The following is a 19,642-nucleotide window of genomic DNA, read 5'->3' on the forward strand; positions in this document are numbered from 1 at the left end:
CATCTAGCGGTGATGTTGCAGGTTGCAACCAACTGAATACCCCTCCCCTTCCAAGTGTGTTGGAGAACCTACAGTGGCGGCGAAACTTGCGAAAAACGCCCTCTCTAGAGCCAGTGTTTGGTTTGTCTGTTCCGGGCTACTGTAGTAACAGGACAGGCTCCGTGGAAGAGGACCTGCTCCCTATGTAGATATAAAGGGCTCGTTCTAAGGTAACAAAAACACATTGATTATTTTCAGGTGATTATACACTAATGAAAATATACTTATGAATACTATATTCCATTAATGCCAATAGAGCCCCTAAATCTTACACACTGGTCCTTTAAAGTGGGGATGATTGGTATGTTTATCATAACACATATCACGCAACTCTGCAGCTCCCCTTGGCTTTGCAGAGTTTTACAGCAAGTTTCAGCTCATTGTTTTACTTCTGTTGTTGTTTTACTGTTTTGGTTGACTCTCATAGTGTCGTTTTTGGCTGCAGCAGGTAGCTGTTTCCACCAAAAAAGCTCTAAAAAACCTGCTCAGCTATCTGCTCAGCACCAAATGGCAAACAGGCACAGTTAGCGATTAGCTGGTGAACAAAGTGGAACATTTAGCAGGTAAAGAGCCAGATATTTCCCTCAGGAGTTGGTAGAGAGCAAAAACAGAACTAAAGGAGAGTGAATATTGGACTTGGATTCATCAGATGGACAGAAGCACAACTCCAATGAATGATAATGTTGCTCCATAACAGCTGGATGTGGAAATACGCAACTGTTTTCCATATAAACTTAGAAGGTGGTGATATGTCAAAAGTCAGTTATTGAAGGCAAGCACTGATGGACTTGCAAAACACATTTTAGCAACTTTTTTATGCTAGTCATACATTTATAGTGACATACTCACTTAGATATGTCACAAGACAGTGATAATAATCAAACAGTAGCAGCAAAACCAAACAACAACATTAATAACAGAAATAGTTTTTTTAAAGGACTAGTGTGTAGGATTTACTGGCACCTAGCGATGAGGTTGTGCAGTGCAACCAACTGAATACCCCCCCCCAAAAAAAAAAAAAAAAAAAAACCCAAAAAACAATCACAAAAAATGTGAAAGGCCCTCTCTACAGCCAGTGTTTACTTTGTCTGTTCTGGGCTACTTTAGAAACGTGGCGGTTCAACATGGTGGTCTCTGTGAAAAAGGACCCGCTCCCTATGTAGATATAAAGGGCTCGTGATTATAAACAAATTAAAACATACTTATGAATATTATATTCCATTTCTGCCAAGTCTGTTCTGCAAGATGCCACTGAATTCTACACACTGCACCTTTAAAGCAGGTGATGTATTTATAGTATGCTAATATACAGTAACTATGCATCTCTAGCACGGCACGATTGATGTTGCATAATACTTGGTGTCATCTGTGTCACACAATAATTTCACAGTTTAAAAAAAGCATCATGAAGGAGGATTATTTAGTATAAAACATATTTGAACTCTTGGAAACATGAATAACACACAGCAGAAAGCAGGTCAACGTGGCTTGAACATGTCATTGACCATCAGATGACAAGCAAAGAAACAGAAGGTGAAACAAGCTGTCATGCAGTATAAACAAATGCAGGTTGGAAGGTGGCAGATCAGGGAGGCAGTCCTTAAACTGGCAGTTCGCTGGTTTGATCCACTGAATTGACAGAGGACGGTTTAAAGCTGGAATTACATGTGCTGAAAATCCTTTGAGCAAAGCAGTGTGTTTATTATTTGTGACAACATGTACTTAGTCATTGTGTCCCCTAGGTTGACTGCTTGCAGGGCCAAACCAAACCAGTGATGAGGTGCTGCAAAACATCACAATTCACAGGCTTTAATGTGAGAATCAACAAGCGTTCCCAGTTTGCCCTAAATGAAGTGAAATGGGCTACAAAGGGAAATACTAATCATCATTACCGTGTTACAGGGCACAATTCAGCGCATGTTTGTCCCCACATAATGTGTTTTGTGGGTTGGGGGAATCACACACCATCACAAATCACTATTGCCTGCCTTTTATGCTCATAGTGTGTGTGTGTATGTGTGTCTGTGTTCCTGGGCTCTGGCCCAGCACAGAAGCAGACCTCTGTTGGAAATGTAATTCACATGAGGCCAGAGGAGCTCTAATGCTATTACCACACACACACACACACAAATGAACACACACAGCTGTGTTGCCGCCCACAGTCTCAGTGCGTGTACCTCTTTTTCTCTCAAACTCCTTTACTCTCCTTTTGCTTCCTTCTCCCTCAGTTTCTGGTAGTCAGTCGTTCAGGTTTACAAAGATGAGTGATTCAAAATGGAAGGTGAAAAAAAACTCATTATGTCTCTCCAGAGGATCTCTGTGCTGATAGTCTAAACTGTTTACACGTGTGAGTGTTCGTAGTGTATTCAGAGAGTACAGCAGTCATCTCATCGGCTTGTGAAACTGCTGGAACCTGATATATCAAAGATGAGAGAAAAAACAGACGACAGAAATTGAAAGTTGTGTGGGTAGAATCTCATCTTTCCATTAATGTTTTCTTTAGCCATTAAGAAAATTATCTCTTTTGAAGTGTTTCTGATGTAATTGATACATCAAGACAAATGACATATAATGCACAGAAGACAGAGAGGAAGTCAGTATGGCACGTTTTGAAAGATCAAATGTAGTATTATCTGTTCGTAATATCAAATAGTCTTTGTTGGTCTTTTGCGTGTCTGTTGTTAATGTTGTTGATGTGTCTGCAGTTGCACGGAAGTTATATAATGACAAGACTGAAAAGTGAAACAGGGACAGGAAAAAAAAAGCTTGAGGTTTGAGAGTCTCAGGAAATCAGGATGCACGGTTACATGTCCATGTTATAGTAACAGGAGGAAAGCCTGCAGTCTGCAGTGCCAGAAAGAGAAGAGGTGGGACCATTTTTCACACGAAGCTCCAGAAGCCTGAACGCCCACGCTGACTTTCTCAGATAGAGCAAGAGAGAGAAAGGGAGGGGGGAGCGAGAGGGGCAGAAGAAGTGGAGTGATGCCTAATTTCCTCGCTGTCTCAGAAAGAGAGACGAAAGTGAATGAACTAATTGAGAGAATTAAAAAAAAAAAAGGCCCTTGAGAGCGATAACACGTGTATGGTATCAGAGTCAAGCAGCAGGAGTTTTCTTGAGGTGCAAAAAAGTCTCTTTTGAAGTCTAAAGTTTCTACTGTGTCGCTTGAGGCCACGGTGAAGTCGTCAATGAAAGAGTCTCTCAAACAAATTCAATCTGCAGGTGAGCTGCTGTTTTCAGACCAGACAGTATCCCTGTATCAAATATCGTCAATGAAAACACAGTGGAAAGTAACATTTAGATATATAAGCAGAGCTGATAGATGTGTAAAACATTTTCATCACCTCGGTCATTAGCAGTGACTGTGAAACTGTTACTTTCTGTCAAATTACATGAATTCAACTTAAAGAAAATATGAATCTGAAATACATTAAAAACTTTTTAAATTCCTGTCTTTTTCATAGTCTTTAACCAAATGTGGAGGAAAAGGAACTTTTAAAACTTTTTTTTTTTTAACTCTTCTCACAGTTGAGAAGACAGACACCGACTGGGGGTTGTGGATTACAGACCATAATACTGAGTGTTTTTCTCGGTGGTTTTAGTGTTGGCTAATAATGATGAAATCTTTTTTCCTGGTATATTCTTGTTGTTACTATTATTTAATTTTATATTAAATTCTGAATTTTCTGGAAATTCACTTTATGGATTGTAGATAAAATAACAAAGAAATTCCCTTCTATAAGTTTTCCAATTCATTTAAATACCTGACATATTCAGGTATTTAAATGCATTGAGGGAAAAACCATAATACAACCAGAGGTATTAAATACATAGCTACTTGGTTAGACACCATGCAGTGAAGTCTCCATTGACTCATTGTATGTCGTCATATTGGCCAACACTAATGTTTTAACACTCAGTAATGAAATTCTCTTAGTGGAGAAAACCTCACCATTGTTACCTCTGAAGAACTTTTACTCTGGGCCACAGTGTACAAGGTCAGCTCAGTTCTCTGTGTGACGAGACTCTGTAATTGTTCTCTTCCCATTAACTGAATGTGTCTTCATCAGCGTCAGCTACTATTAGATTTAGCTCCACTTCATGCACTGCCACGCAAACAGGAGAGAGCGAATGTGTCTGTGGTATATTAGCGATGGTGTGAATGTTGAATGGCGGGTAATGGGAGGATTCTCTGTTTGACTTTGTGTGTGTGTGTGTGTGTGTGTGTGAGTTTCAGGAACTTTATAAACCACTATAACTTGTTTATGATAGCTTGTAGAGCCAGGACGCTTCTGAGTAAATCTATGATTTTAAAAAGCTTCACTCTAACTTGATCAAATGAATAATTATCTGTTTGTAGAGACACCACAGATTTAAGATAGTCTGAGTTTTCTCTCCAACACTTTCATCACTGCTCTCTGAACCTCTGTCGTATAGAGGTCTAGTAGTCTCCTATCATCTCTTTCGTGTGCACAACCATCATGAGTTTAAAACATGTTGTTTTTTCCTCTGTTTGTCTGTATGCTGTATACCTAAAAACAAATCATGCATCTTCGTAGATGAGCGAGAAGGAAAGGAAGATCATTTATTGCTATCTGATGAAGAGAGAGAGAGAGCACATAAATATTTTTTTTTTCTCTTGTGCTTTTGTTTACAGCGGTTACGGCGATTATCAACCAAATACCGGACGGAAAAGATCTACCCCACCAACGTAGGAGAGCGAGAGGAGAATGTCAAGAAGAACAGATATAAAGATATACTGCCATGTAAGTCACATTACACAGATGAAAGGTTGAATGATTGAATGGAGTCATCGTTAATAATATCAGTTACACCTTTGCTTTTCCTGCTATGACAAGACATAACCTATACTGTCATACAGGCATGCATGCATATAAATAATAATATGTCTGATTATAATAGAGAGAAACACAGGGAGAGTGACTTTGTAATGTAATATCCATTTTTATGCTGACGATGCCATGCTTCTTTATAATTAATTGGTGAGATCTCTCGTTCATTTCAACCTTAATACACAACAAGCAAAATACAAAAAGTTGCCATTTTATTTGATGGAGTCTGATACAACAGCCCTGCAGTCAATCAAACCTTCGTAGTTTGACAGCTGTGGTCTGTGGAGCTGTAGAACTGTATGGCGTTATACTGAGAGTTGTTTCTAATATTTAGTCTACCCTTTTTGATTTAAATGTGTGGACAAAATAATAGAAGTACCTCAGTATATTGCAGTACAGTTCAAAAGCACAAGAATATTATACCTTCATGAAGGTAGTATTTATTGCAGAGCTGTTGTATTACAGTGGTTCCCAACCTGGAGATCAGAACCCCTACAAGGGGTCATGAGATTAATCTAGTGGGTTGTAAGATGATTGTCCAGGTAGGAAATAAGAAAATAATCAGTTCTGATGCACGAAAAGATTGTTTATTCCTCTGACTTTTCTCTAATATTTGCTTCTTTCTTGCAAAGTACTTCTGATCTCCTCAGACCTCTTAAAATTATTCAGATAGAATTATCTGAGATGGGAAAATCCTTCTTCATTTGAATCGCTCACAACTTAAAGACATGCAACTTATGATGAGGGTTGCAAGGAGACGTTGCCTCATATGAAGGGATAAAAAGTTAAAAGGGTCAGGAACCACTTTTCTATTAGGCTCCTTAAGTTTTAGCTTCGTGTGCTTAATAACCAGGCAACTGAGTGTATATGTTGCCCTTTAGTTCTATGAAATCCTGTAAGCACATCCATACACTATAAAAAATCTATTTATCTATAGCCTTCTTACTGCTGATTGAATGACTGATGGAACATGCAACAGAACTGTAGTGGTGAACAATATCATGTTGCTTCAAACATTTTCTAGTTTGTACATCAGTCAATGAAGCTCTGATACTACCCCGTATATCTTCTACTTGTTCTTCTACTATTTTTAAATGTTCCAGTGATCCTACCAATAACAAGAGAGAGAGAATTTTTAGGTATTCTACTTTTAATTTTTTAATTCTTAATAAATAAGAAAAGAAAGAAAAATGCACTAAAAGATGAAACTAAAAGAAGTTGGTTATAAGCAAACAGACGTAGATGGACAAACAGAAGGTGGAGATTGGAAATATCATTTTGAGCAAATACAAATATACAGTATATTGGTATAGGCCATGTAATATATGATGATCTCTTGCTTTCATACACAGAGTGCTTGCTGTACTTAATGACCTCAGGGGAAGCTTCTATAACGCAACATCTGTCCTATTTTTCATTCCTTTATCCTCTTTTTCTCCTCTGTCCATCCACCCACCTATTCATCCATTCATTTAGCTTTTAGTGAATGAGCTGCTGATGAGGCAAAGGACGTACAGGTTCATCCGTAACAAATGTGTACGCACGCACGCACGCACACACACACACACACACACACACACACACACACACACACACACACACACACACACACACACACACACACACACACACACACACACACACACACACACGTAATAGGAATGAGGATATTGCTTTGTGTCCATTAACCTCTTTACATCCCATTTCCCTCTTTTTTTTTCCCCCATGTCTTTGTCTGTCCTCTACGTCTCTCTTTCTGTCTCATCCTTTTAATTTTTTCTTTCACTTTCTCTCTACCGTTACACTCTATTTGTATTTGCCCCTGTAAGTGAAATTACTTTAAATGGACTGACGTAAATATTTCTCTCTCTTTTCTCTCCCCAGTTGATCACAGTAGGGTGAAGCTGACGTTAAAAACAACCAATCAGGACACAGATTACGTCAATGCAAATTTCATCAAGGTAAAAAGCAGCTGAAAACCAAGTTCCTGTGCTTCATTGTCCGACATGTTTTTTTTACGCTATGTGGTAAATTCTCAGGATATAAAGTGTTGTATGAATCACAGTAACATCCCCTCTCTTCCTGTCCATCTCTCCCGACAGGGCATGGATGGCCCAGAGGCCTACATTGCAACTCAGGGCCCGCTGCCGAACACTGTCATGGACTTCTGGAGGATGAACTGGGAGTACAATGTAGCTGTGAGTATGGCTCACTGGATGAAGGAGAAGCAGGAGAGATGGATCGATAGAATAAAAGGAAAATTGAATAAATAGCCCTCTGTGTCATGAAATGAGTCAGGAGTTCAACTTGGTTGGTTACTGAGTAGAAACTACTTCTTACATCACCCCTGTGATGCTACCAAGTCAGAGCTTCTTCAACTAAAACAAAAAAAAGAGAGATGAAATCGGTTATTATGCTTTCTATAACAATGGTAGCAAAACAAAAATGTTTTGAAATGCTACATAACTATCAGTATTGATAGCATACTACCTGATATTTGGTGATTGATGTTTTAAGAGCACTGTCCTTTGCTAGTTTATTCATCTTTGATTAATGTTCAACTCAAGTGTCTTTTTAAGAGAATATTAACTGTAAATTTGAACATTTTTTGTAACCCAAAAAACTTGCAGAGGGACGGTAGGACTTTTTTTTGGACTCCATGTTTTGCCTGCAGTCTTCCTCTCTGGTTTGTATGTTGCCTGAGAGGCAAAATCCAGGGCAAAGAAGGATTTGGAAAAGCGACAGGGACATGTTCTCTCATTCCCAGAAGAAATTATGCGTGTGTCTGTTTATGATAACGTCTCATCATGTGAAAATATTTAAGAAGGTATATGCAGTAATGCTGCAAATAGTTTTTGCATAAAAAAAAATTATTTTATACCTACTTATCTCTATTCTAATGTCAGTTATATGACAGGTTTGGATTTGTAAGAGAACAGCTAACATTTCCTGATTGTCGGCATAGTCACTAATGCACACAGGTTTCATTCAGAAATATTTAATATTAGAAAAAGCAATGAAAAGGTCTATCACAGTATTATTACTGATATGGTACATTTCCATTTCTTTTTAGCTTCAACAGCAGCATGATGTGTATATATGCACTTTAAAAAAAAGAGTGTCACAGTTGAAGAAAGTTTAGGAATCACCGACTTGAAGATCGACCATGGGAATATAACATCTCTGTGTAGTTAATAGTTCTAAAAAAGGGAAATAGTAATAATTAAAGTAATTAAAATAAATATTTTATATGCTTGTCAGAAATTAAGAGGCAGATGGGGAGTGCTTATGCTGGAACCAGATGGACATATATGAGAGGGAAGGAGAGAGGGAGGTGTGATTAGGCTTAACTTGCACTCTCAAAAGCTTTGGATTGCAGCTCTGATAATTACTCCTGTAGGATCAAAGGGAATGATGTGAAATATAGATATGAGAGTGAAATGTATGATCAAATATTCTGCTTTTAAACATTCTGTCCGTGCTGTTGAATAGGGGGAAAAAAAATCAAAGTTGAGCCATTCTTTATTTCTCCACACAAATAATTTAAGGTTTTCTTAGTCTGTGGGGAACTCCTCTGAGCCTCTGGACCGCATTTTGGCAACTAAAGCGTTACATAAATAGAACAAAACTGTATTTTTGGAAATGAGAGATTTATCTGTGAGAGGCTGAGTCTAAATATTGATGGTAATCCTTCCTGTTTGTGTCTCTGCAGGTTATTGTAATGGCTTGTCGAGAGTATGAGATGGGAAGGGTAAGCCTGTGATATTTAATCCCCTCATGAATGTATGTGTTTTCGTGTAAGTGCATGTACAGTGTGCAAGTGTACAGATTATTACGTGCCTGTACACACATTTATTATATCCACCTAAGTTATGTTTTTGGTCCTGTTTGTCTGTTAGAACAATCCCAAAACCGGCAAAAATGTCTGAATCTGCGTCTATATTTCTGTTTGTGAAGAAAAAAATTGTGTTTAAGAGACACAGAGAAAAAGGAAGATCTGTTGCTAAAGACAGTTACCAAATCCTTGAGTCAATTTGCATCGATTCATGCTTGTCAAGATTTTGGCTAAACTAAAGTGTGATTGATAACATGTTCAAATAACACTCATACACCTCTATAAATGTGTGTTTACCACATGTAGATGTATAATAATAGTATGTATCTATATCGTCTTTCTCTTTCCGTGAATGCAACTGTCTGCGTTCCACATGTCAATTGTTCATTTCAAGTGAGAAAGTGCACAGGAAGCTGTGGTTTGAGTGTGGCATTTTGTTCTCAGCCAAAGCTAACTCCTGTTCATCTCTGGTTAGAAAAAGTGTGAGCGGTATTTCCCGATGCGAGGGGAGGAGCCCATGAGTTTTGGCCCTTTCCGAATCTCCTGTGTAAGTAGACAGATCTCTGATATCACAGCTGTGTTTTGTAATGAGCGTGTAAGGAGGGAGGGAGGACGGGGGTGTCTATTTTTCAGACTTCTGAATATCTCACATTTTGTTCTAATGGCAGTGTTGGTCAAGCATTGTGTAAAAGTTCCCCTTGTGTCTCTTTTCTAGGACTCAGAGCAGACCAGAACAGACTACTTTATCAGGTGTCTGTCGGTGGAGTATGATAACGTAAGTTTGCTTCATTGCCTTCGCTGCTCTTTAGACTTCATTAGTCCAGAAAATAAGTTGTCTCCAAACTTGTTGTTCACCACTGCCAGTCTTTACATTCACATAGTTCATTCACACCATGCAGCTGAACAATAGTAATAGTGGTATTCCAGTATTGATGTACCTGACAATATGGGAAATGGATGCAAAAATCACATAAAAATAATCAAATTGGTGTTGCATTGATACACATTATCAGAAATATAATAGCACATTTAAAACAAGAGCCCATTTTTTAGTTTATAAGTAAAATTTGCTCAAATCCTTTATTTGAGCCGCAGAATTTTGTAAAAACAATGACACAGCATTTTCTTATCATCACCAAACAATTCCACTGAAAGTCAGTAATATTGAAATATCTCCCACACATTCACATTTACACATTTACTTTGTCCACCTGGCCCAGTAATGACATTTTCTGGCCTTCAGTTGACTCTCCACCTTTTAAAAAGATGTTCTCCTGTTTGTCTTCCTGCAGGAAAGACGGAGGATAACACAGTTCCATTATATGAACTGGCCTGATCACGACGTCCCCTCATCATTTGACTCCATACTGGATATGATAGGACTAATGAGAGAATACCAAGAGAATGATGATGTCCCTATATGTGTGCACTGCAGGTAGGTAGATACACACTGTGCAGAGACATCACCACAAACACACACATGTAGGAACATACTGTAACTAAGGCAACATCAAGTAATGAAATGGTGCGATCTACAATGTACTCGGTATGCATCAAATCATACCTCAACACAAGCAATGCTGATTCTGAATCACTTTTTTTTTAAATTCTCGGACTGAATAGAGTGATTAATGAGATCACCAGTAGTTTTCTGCGAGGAGGCAGCAAGAATGCGCAACAGGTGGCCAGCAGGGGTTTGTGTGTGTTTTGAAATCAAGTTTCGACACAGCAGAGAAATGTTGCAGTACTGGCAAGACCCGACGCATACAAACACACATTACTTCTGGGGGAAAAAAGCTAGACTTTATTTTTAAAATTCAAATGATGTATGTTGTTTTTTTTTTTAACTTATTTTGTTTGACATTTCATTATTCTACTGGATGAATCTCCTGGTTTTTAATTCACTGTAATAAAATTCCATAATGCAATTTTTGACCTAACCAGATGAGGCAGACCATCATTTTATTCTGATAGCTGCCACTGACTATAGGAACCTGAAATGCCCAAGATGGTCCAACTTCGGACTTCATGTCTGGGGACCCCAGGTCTGTTAGCCAATGGGAAGAGAGTCGGGTCCCTAGACGTGAGGTGTGTCACCTCCTTTAGAGATCTAAATTTTATTTTACTAGATTTGAAAAGGGTCACATTTCTCTGCTCAAGGGAGATGTTCTCATGTTTTTGTCACTTAAAAAATTAATTGTGCAGTTACCTCATTGACTAACACAAAATCATCATATGCAACAAGCTAATTTTAAACAGCATATTAGCTGACTGTTTAAATGTCAGCTAATATTAATGTTACTGTTAAAATGCTAAGTAACTACTGAACATTTAACTCTTTGTGAGGCTTTGTTGGATTATTATTTCACATATGACATATTGTTTTACACAGAAGATGCTGTTAAATTCTCACGCTGAGAGAAAATTAGTTAAATTAACCGTAAAATAAGTTGCATATTTACTTGTATACTTTTGTGGCAGAAAAGGAAGTGACACATCTCATGTCTGACGTCTGGGAACCTTACTCGCAGAACCCAGATGTGAGGTCTGTGGTTGGACCCTTCTCAAAATGTCAGCGATCTGTTACAGCATAATAAACAGAGATGTAGTCACTGAATTGATTTTAAGAAGCACATGACTCTATTTGTCATAAACTGTATATTAGTTCCAGTCTGTGTCCGAGTATGAAGTTGATGTTTTACAGTTTGTACCCCTCTTACTAAAGCCACATTTATTAGTTAGTTGGCTGTAAGCTGATAATTCAAACGCTATCCGTAAGGTAATGACACATTTCTGACAGATGTTATAACTGCACCATTTCTACCAATAAAGAACCTCTATTGATGAAGTAGTTCACAAGAATGAAAACACAGCACACTGTTTCATGAGGTAATATATTCAAGCTAACTATGGGATCCTGTGCTTCACACATGCATGGGTATACACACAACACACACACTGTCTCCATGTGTGTGTAATCAGCTATAATGAGCAGCCTGAGGACACTTCCCGGTTCCACACAGCAGGACTTAAAGCTGTGTCTCTGCGTGTCCATGTGCACGTGTGTGTGTGTGTGTGTGTGTGTGTAAAGATGCTCTGTGTGTGTGTATACTGTATGTGTGCGCTTGTTAAGAGTGGCGGAGAGCTCTGTGACAGCATGAGATGAAGTTTTATGATTTTGTGTGTGTGTTTGTCAGACATGATATCACATATCTGAACTTCTGTGCAGCTCCTGTCTCCATCCTGTCTGGGAGAGGCGTTGTCACTAACACACATGCGATTGAGTGTTTTTCTGTATTTATTCCTATTTATGAATTGTCAAGAAATCAGAGTTGGTATTTGACATAGAGATGTTTCTTTACGGATTTATGTTTGCGATGAGACGTGTGTTTGCGTCTTTACACGTTTGCTTCTGTTGAACCTAACCTGTATGCCTGTGACTGTACAGTGCAGGCTGTGGGAGGACGGGTGCTATCTGTGCTATCGACTACACGTGGAACCTCCTCAAAGCTGGGGTATGTGAACACACACGCGCTCTACTACACATACCTCAAACACACATTTACCTGTACAAATCATGTTACCGTTCAAGTGAGAATGAGCCCTTTCGTCGTATTTTGTGCTTTTATAGAAAATTCCAGAAGATTTTAACGTTTTCCGGTTGATCCAAGAAATGAGGACGCAGCGACACTCCGCTGTCCAGACCAAGGTTTGTTTTTTTCAGGTTTAATTTGTCTTTTCTTTTACACACAGAACTGTATTATGCATTCATACAGATGTGTGATCTATTTAAGCCCTCCGATTAATTGGGTGTAATTTAAACCCGAAAGTGTTGCTGCAGTCAGATTTTTTCATGCCTGCAGTGCACACAAGGAACAAGGGAGGGGGTCAATATTGTGTGATGTTTTTTGTGCTTAACTATCCTTATACCTGGTTTTTCAAATAAGCTGTTTAATAATTAATAAACTTATAAGGATATTTATGGGTGTACATATACTTTAATAAAAGCATTTCACAGACATGCATGTTTTAGGAAATATATAATCAAACATTTAAGCCATTTTAAGCTTTCTGAAAGGTTGTGAATTTATTGTTTACAATTTATATTGTTTGCATTGCATTAGCTGCAGTGACTTTCTGTAAGTGTATTTCTGATGTAATGCAGCAGTCTTTGGGAAGTTAATCATTACTCTCTTAGGGTTTTGTGAGAGTAATAAGACAGTGATTCTATTGTAGCAGATAAGCAACATTTCCTCCAAGTTTCCTACCACACGTCTCTTCTTTCCTGTGTTACCACACACCTGGTTGATAATAGATCGTAGCCTGTTTAGCAGAGGCTGACACATTCCCATCATTATTTGTAACTGGATAGGGTTGTTTTGCCACAATTTTGACACGGGTGTCAAGTGATTCTCAGCTGAACATGTATTCTAGTCATGTTCTTTAAGTGCTGTAAATTCAATTAACAACAGCCTCCTTTGATGTTTTTGAAACCTTTTATGTTTTTTCCTCCCACACACACAGTCTGACAGTTGTCATTCAGTGTCTCGCACCTGAATTATAGGGAATTTTATTTTTAACAGAAGTCAAGTCGTTTTAAAGCCGGAAACTGTAATGTAATTTTTAAAAATGTAGTGCTGTACACTTCCTGTCTTACCAGGGAAAGTAATGAGATTACATCACTGTTCATCAGTCAAGGCTGTTTCATTGTTTTCACACAGGTTGTATTTCCTTGTAAGTGGATGTTTTTGAGTACAGACAGAAAATGTTTTTGCTTCTGTATCGATTTGCTGAAGCCTTTTTCTCTTTTCTTCTCCTTCACCTCATTTCCCCCCTCTCTCTGGCTTTTTGCAACACTTTTCTCCTCTCCCTTCCCTGTCTCATCATGTTTCTCTCTTTATCTCTCTCTCTCTCTGTCTTTGTCTTACTCTCTCTAGGAGCAGTATGAGTTAGTCCATAGAGCGATCGCTCAGCTTTTTCAGAAACAACTGCAGCTACTGGAGAGTCCCACCAACACGCAGATACACGATGGCATGGTATGACACGCACACACACAAAAACGCGCACACACACACACACACATTGCACATGCTGTCTGGTGTTAAAGAAAGACAGGATGTCGCTGAGTAACACACTCGGAGAGGGAAAAAAACACAAATAATTAGTCACAGGGGAGGGAGAGGGTAGGAGGAATAGAGGAGAGAGAAGACAAACCTTCAGAAAACTTTGCTCCTCACACAGTTAAAGTAGAGTTTGTGCCAAAAAGAGGGAGAGATCCTCCTCTACAGTGGTCTCAGAGGACTGTATACAGTAAGACCTATTTAAAAGAGCTTGAAAAAAAGCTTTGCACTGTCAGTCATCACTGCCCTCATTCTAATTTACTTTTCACTATCCTATATTGCCCCATGTAACTCTTAACAAACACACCCACACCCACACCATATGAGTCGTGTCTCTAATTGTTCCTGTTGCTCCTGCCCTCGCCCTAGAAGTCCAATCAAGCCAGAAAGTTTATGCATGTGACAAAAACAACATATTCAGAAACATTCGCCCCCCTGCTTATGATCAAAGTCCATACTGGACTATTTTAACATTAACTGCAGTGCTCCCCCGGTCCAATCAGTTCAATTATCTCGGTTTAGCTGAAATTGAATCGGGTGTTGGAAGCTTGCAGGTGACAGACAGATCCCTGATACACAGCTCCTTCACATCGTATCATGTCATTATGTAGAAGTGTTGAAACTGTAGCTACTGAAGCTATAAGCTACTCTTCATTGGAAGTAGTTCAACTACAGTAACACCACAATGTTGAATGTAGCGAGCTACACAGAAAAACTAACTCAACACACTGAAGCTAGTTCACATCAAGTGTTACAGGAAAAATGTACTGGTATTAATATACTGGATTAATATAATTAAGAAAGGCAATATTACTATTATATTACTATTAAGTAATTTAAAGATAGAATGGACCAGTCAAGTGTCAGTCCTACTTTTTTTTCCCGCTCTGTACAGTCAAACCAGCCTGCTTGATTGATTCTCTCCTGAAACATAAGATGGGGAGTTGGGGGTGTGAGATCAGCACAGGTGGAGGAGCAACATTTCAATCATTTTTGAGTAACGTTTCCAATAGCAAGCATGATTTTTAAAAAACCACATTGCTACCCTTCCGCTACCATAAAATGTAGTTAAACTAGTAATACATGTCGCACCGCTACTTCCCAACACTGTTATGTAGATATGTGAAGATGTGAAGATAAAAGACAGAAAGCCTGAGGAAAGAGGAATGAATGAGACACTGTGGAACAACTGAAAAAACCTAAAGACTGAGGACACAGAGAGACGATGAGAGGGCGAATTGGCCGTAATCCAGGAGCTGACTTCCTGCTTAGGAAGCTCTGATGACATCACCCCTCTCCCATAATGCACTTTGAGTCTGAGAATAGACACACGCATCCGTAGGGAAGGGGGGACCCTCGCTGCAGACGGTCACACGAAGACACGCAATCGCATATTTACAGTACTGTACTGGGAAAAAACTTTGACCTAAAATCCCTAAAATATCTTTCAGTAACTCACTGATGGAAACCTGCTGTACCAGCCTTTAAAAATCATATTACTAATTTTCAGCTTTGTGTTATTAATCATTTGCTAAGAGTAGGTGTGGTGTGTATTGTGAGGAACACAACAACTCCGGCACAAGTTTGTTGCTGCTGATTATAAACTTATCATTATCTTACAAAGTTCAAGAGCACACTGGACTCTCTCACACACACATTTGGTTTTCAAAACATTATCAGTTTGCTTTACTGACTCAGTCCATACACACATTGACTCATGTCCAGTCAGCCATTGTTAGTGACTGAAACACCCACATAGGTGCTCTCAATGGCAGTACGAACAATAAGCCTACACATACACGCATCCCACACTTGTTTCTCTGCTCGCACGCAGCCGTCATTGTTTGCGAGAAGTATTCCTACCGAATTACTTCTCACAACACACACAGTCATGCGTACAGTGAACAGCCAACCGCGATGTAATGTAATCCTGTCTTATACTCAAGTTAGTTCCTCACGTACTCACGTACACAGAGCTGATTTGGCCCCGCTGTCATGAGTTTATGAAGGCTGGAGTTGTCCTGTCGTCTTCTCATTATCAGAGCGGAGAGAGAGTCAAATTAATGAGTCACGCGGGAAGAGAGGATAGGATGAGGAGGAGGAAGACAGGAGGTGAGAGGAAGAGAAAGAAAATTAGTAGGGAGGAGGAGGGCTTATTTCAGGAACAATTTCAGCAACTTTCTACCTCTGAATCATCCAGAGGAGGAGAGATAGCAGAGAGTAGTTAGAGATAAAAGTACTTTATATTTCAACAGCATTCATAAAAACTCCAGTGACAATGAGCGCTGAAATTGACTTTTGGGTAATGAAGTCAAGCTACTTCAAAATTTTGCAAAGCTAATAGTGCGTATGCTGAAGTCATATAGATTATTTGCCAGTTATCAAGGTTCATTCTGGCTAGCAGGACAAAATGTGTCTTTCTGCACACACACACACATTTAAATGCTCTTAGACTGGCTGAACACGCCAAACTAAATCACATTTGGAATGCTGTCAGACTGCCCTGCAAATACCAGAACACTCACTGCAGCTCAGGTGTGTTCATTTCAGATGTCAATGTGAGATGGAAGAACTTTCCAGGCCACAATAGAGCAGACTCAGAAGTTCCACAAAACAATTAAACACAGAATATCCTTAAATTATGGAAGTAAAATGTTTACGTGTCCTAAAATCAGTGATGGGAAAAAGTATTCAGATCATATACTTAAAGGACAGGTTCACAATTTTTCAAGTCTGTCTTAAAACAACAGTCAGGTGCCTGAGTGAACACTGAAACAGGTTTTTCTTGCTGTAATTATTCCTCCTGTTCATACTGACCGTTAAGAGATCCCTTCATAATGCACTTACAATGTAAGTGATGGAGGGCAAAATCCACAGTCCTCATTTTAAGCAAAAATGTATTTAAAAGTTTTTTTCTAAAGCTAATACAGTATGAGGCTTTGTTAGTCAAATAAAGTGGATATCTTCCACAGTTACAGTCTTTTCAGTAAAAAATGTCCCTCTTTGTGTCTTGATGGACAGTGTTTTCCTGTTCAGCTGCAGTGGAAGGATCGTAACAAAAAGAGGGAATTTGGCACTAAAAAGACTGTAACTTTGAAAGATATTGATAATATTTGATTAATTTGGACAGCTGAACCCTCAAATTATCTTCAAATAAACTTTTAAATACATTTTTGCATGAAAGAGGACTGTGGATTTTGTCCCTCATCACCAACAATGAAAGGGCATTATGGGATCTCTTCATGGTCAGTATGAACAAAAGGAATGATAATAACAAGAAAAACACACGTCAATGTTAATTTGGACACATGTGTCCAATCTGTAAACTGATCACGTTTTGTATGTAAAATATCTTAATCTGCAAAGTAATAAGTCGCTACAGCTGTTATATTAATGTAGTGCAATAAAAAGTATAATATTTCCCTCCAAAATGTAGTGTAATCTTTGTTTGCATGTGTGTCCAGGATGAAAGTAGTCCAGTCAAAGCGGCCCACCAGTCAGACGACGAGAGATGGGACACACCTCCTCCAAAACCTCCTCGCATACGCAGGTAAGACACGTTTTCTCTTTTGATAGTATTTTTTGTCCTCACAAAAAGTTTTTCTATCCGAGCCTTTTTAAGCTCAGATCTGCTTTCCCGGAGTTATCAGAAATCACTCGTCACTTGCAAAATGAATGCAGCTGAAGAATATAATGATCCGCTCTCAACCTCCACACAGATGAATGAACAGACTCACACAGAAGTGAGCAGTAGGTGTGAAGTGGCCCGTCACTGAACACAGTGGGTGTTGTGTTTTGTAGGAGGATGGCAGGAAAAAAAGAAACGAAAAAAAAAAAGAAGTAACACAATCAAAACATATCCAAAAAGAAGTAGCGGGCGTTCTTTTCACCCCAAACCAACCAGAGCTTTGTGAAACATGTGTTCCCTGTCAGCCCACAGATACACTCGGGCCTCCACTTTACTGAAGTTAACTTCTGTTTTGCTGTTAACAACTGTTGTGGCCTGAGGAGCAGCTGTATTTATAGATCATTTTGCAACACTTTGCAATAGTCTGCAACACTACATTGTGTTGAACACGCCACAACCTTAGGCTAGTTTAAGTAGAACTGCTACATCTTACATCTCCCTCCTCTGTGAGAACAAACGCTTTTACGCACATGCAGGCGTATGATTTTAAAACACATACGGGCTCGTATGCACACATGCATGCCTTCTCTTCCTTTATACGTCTTTCTTCAGCATTTTTCCTGCTCCTTTCTCTCTCCTCTCGCTTCTCTCTACTGTCTGATAAGCGGGAGTTGCTCCTCTGTGCTCCCGTCTTCTCCCTCTCCTCTCATTTTAATTTTTCTGTATGTGCCCAGCAGGGGTTGTGCTCCACTTTCTCTCAGCCAGTTCATCTCCAGTCCCTCGTTCACTCATATTATCTACCCACAGACGGCACTGTCCTCCCCTCCCTCCTCCCCCCCACTCCCATTAACGCTACAATACATACACAGCACAACTTTTTAAAGAAGCTTCGGTAGATGCCATTGCTCAAAGAAGTTGCCTCAGCACTGTTGCTTTAATGTCACAGGGGACATCCTGTTGCCAGGAGACACTGTTTTACTTAATTACCTGTTGCTGGGAGCCTTTTCCAACTACATTGTCTAAAAATGGCCAGGTTGGCAGCATTTTTGTGTCTGTGTGTGTGAATCATTGCCCTTTTTTTTCTTTCTTTACTCAGGATTAATCTTCATTTAATTTTAAGGCCACTTCTGTACCTCAGTAATAAGTTAACTTGTGTGACCAGTGGTACAGAAAAATCATTTATCATCCCTAACATGACCTTTGAGTTCTCTTACTGCGCTAAAATTATCGAGCCTTTGGCTTCCTGAATTTGTCTATTGCAGCAGCCGGTTCGATGGGAAAGCAAACATTTTTCAGAAGTCCTAATTTTGGGAGGTAGCTGCAAGTGATCTGTTTACTGAAAAAAGTTTCTTTCCTGTTCGAGGTTAAACATACAAATTTGAACTCGGAAATGCTGCCAAAATAGGAAGTGTCCCCAGAAGATGGATAGAGCGCGACTGTCAGTAATAAATGGATTCCTCTCTTTCTACTCTTGTCTTTGTCTGTGAGTCTTTTCTGTGTCTCTCTCTCTCTCCTTGTCATCCCTCAGTTTCTTAAAGAAGTAACGTCGAAGGCCTAGTTTGAGCCTGAGACTATTTTAGTGATGGTAAGAGCTATTTTTACCAACATAGTCCACATTCTGCCGGCCACACTCCCCCCCCTGGGTGACTTAAGTGGTGTGATTGTGAGAAATTCTGCAGAAACTCAGAAATGGCTGACATCAAAGTCAAGCTGTAGATACTGAGTCACGACTTTCACACACACTCACAGCCGCACCCTGAAGAGTCATATCCTCCACATACCATTGTGGCTGGACATCAACCTTGATACCAGAATCTGCCTGTAGCATCTCCATAATCAAAAACCATCAAGTGATGAAATCTGGCATGGAATATTTGCCCAGATTTTTAATGGATGATAACATATTTCCTGACTTAAGTCATAACATTGTACATTGTTAAAACAAGGGTTTTGTTGAAGTGTGTTCATATCACTCGTAGTAAGGTTTCAGAAAAGTATTATTTTTGCGTTTTTTACCTAAAACTCACTACTGAAAATGTTTATTTACACCCGGCCCTATCTGCCATTTTGGTCCTAGTCAGACAACAATTCAACAGTTATCAACAATTTCAAGGTGACTGTTTTTCCACACCACAAGACAAAATCCATACTGATCAAGCTAAATCTGCA

At 39.2% G+C, this 19,642-nt stretch overlaps 1 protein-coding gene across 1 annotated transcript in view; it reads left to right on the top strand.

Moving 5' to 3' along the window:
- The window catches only part of ptpn12 (protein tyrosine phosphatase non-receptor type 12), a 50,591-nt gene that overhangs the window by 13,881 nt on the left and 17,068 nt on the right, over positions 1–19,642 (top strand). Inside the window, 11 exon segments of the mRNA XM_042402955.1 lie at positions 4,695–4,803; positions 6,775–6,851; positions 6,993–7,088; positions 8,603–8,641; positions 9,201–9,272; positions 9,441–9,500; positions 10,018–10,160; positions 12,174–12,240; positions 12,357–12,434; positions 13,663–13,761; positions 17,310–17,395. Coding sequence (XP_042258889.1) covers positions 4,695–4,803; positions 6,775–6,851; positions 6,993–7,088; positions 8,603–8,641; positions 9,201–9,272; positions 9,441–9,500; positions 10,018–10,160; positions 12,174–12,240; positions 12,357–12,434; positions 13,663–13,761; positions 17,310–17,395 — 926 coding nt within the window.

The sequence above is a fragment of the Thunnus maccoyii genome, chromosome 23 (genome assembly GCF_910596095.1).
Source record: "Thunnus maccoyii chromosome 23, fThuMac1.1, whole genome shotgun sequence".
Classification (NCBI taxonomy): Eukaryota; Metazoa; Chordata; class Actinopteri; order Scombriformes; family Scombridae; genus Thunnus; species Thunnus maccoyii.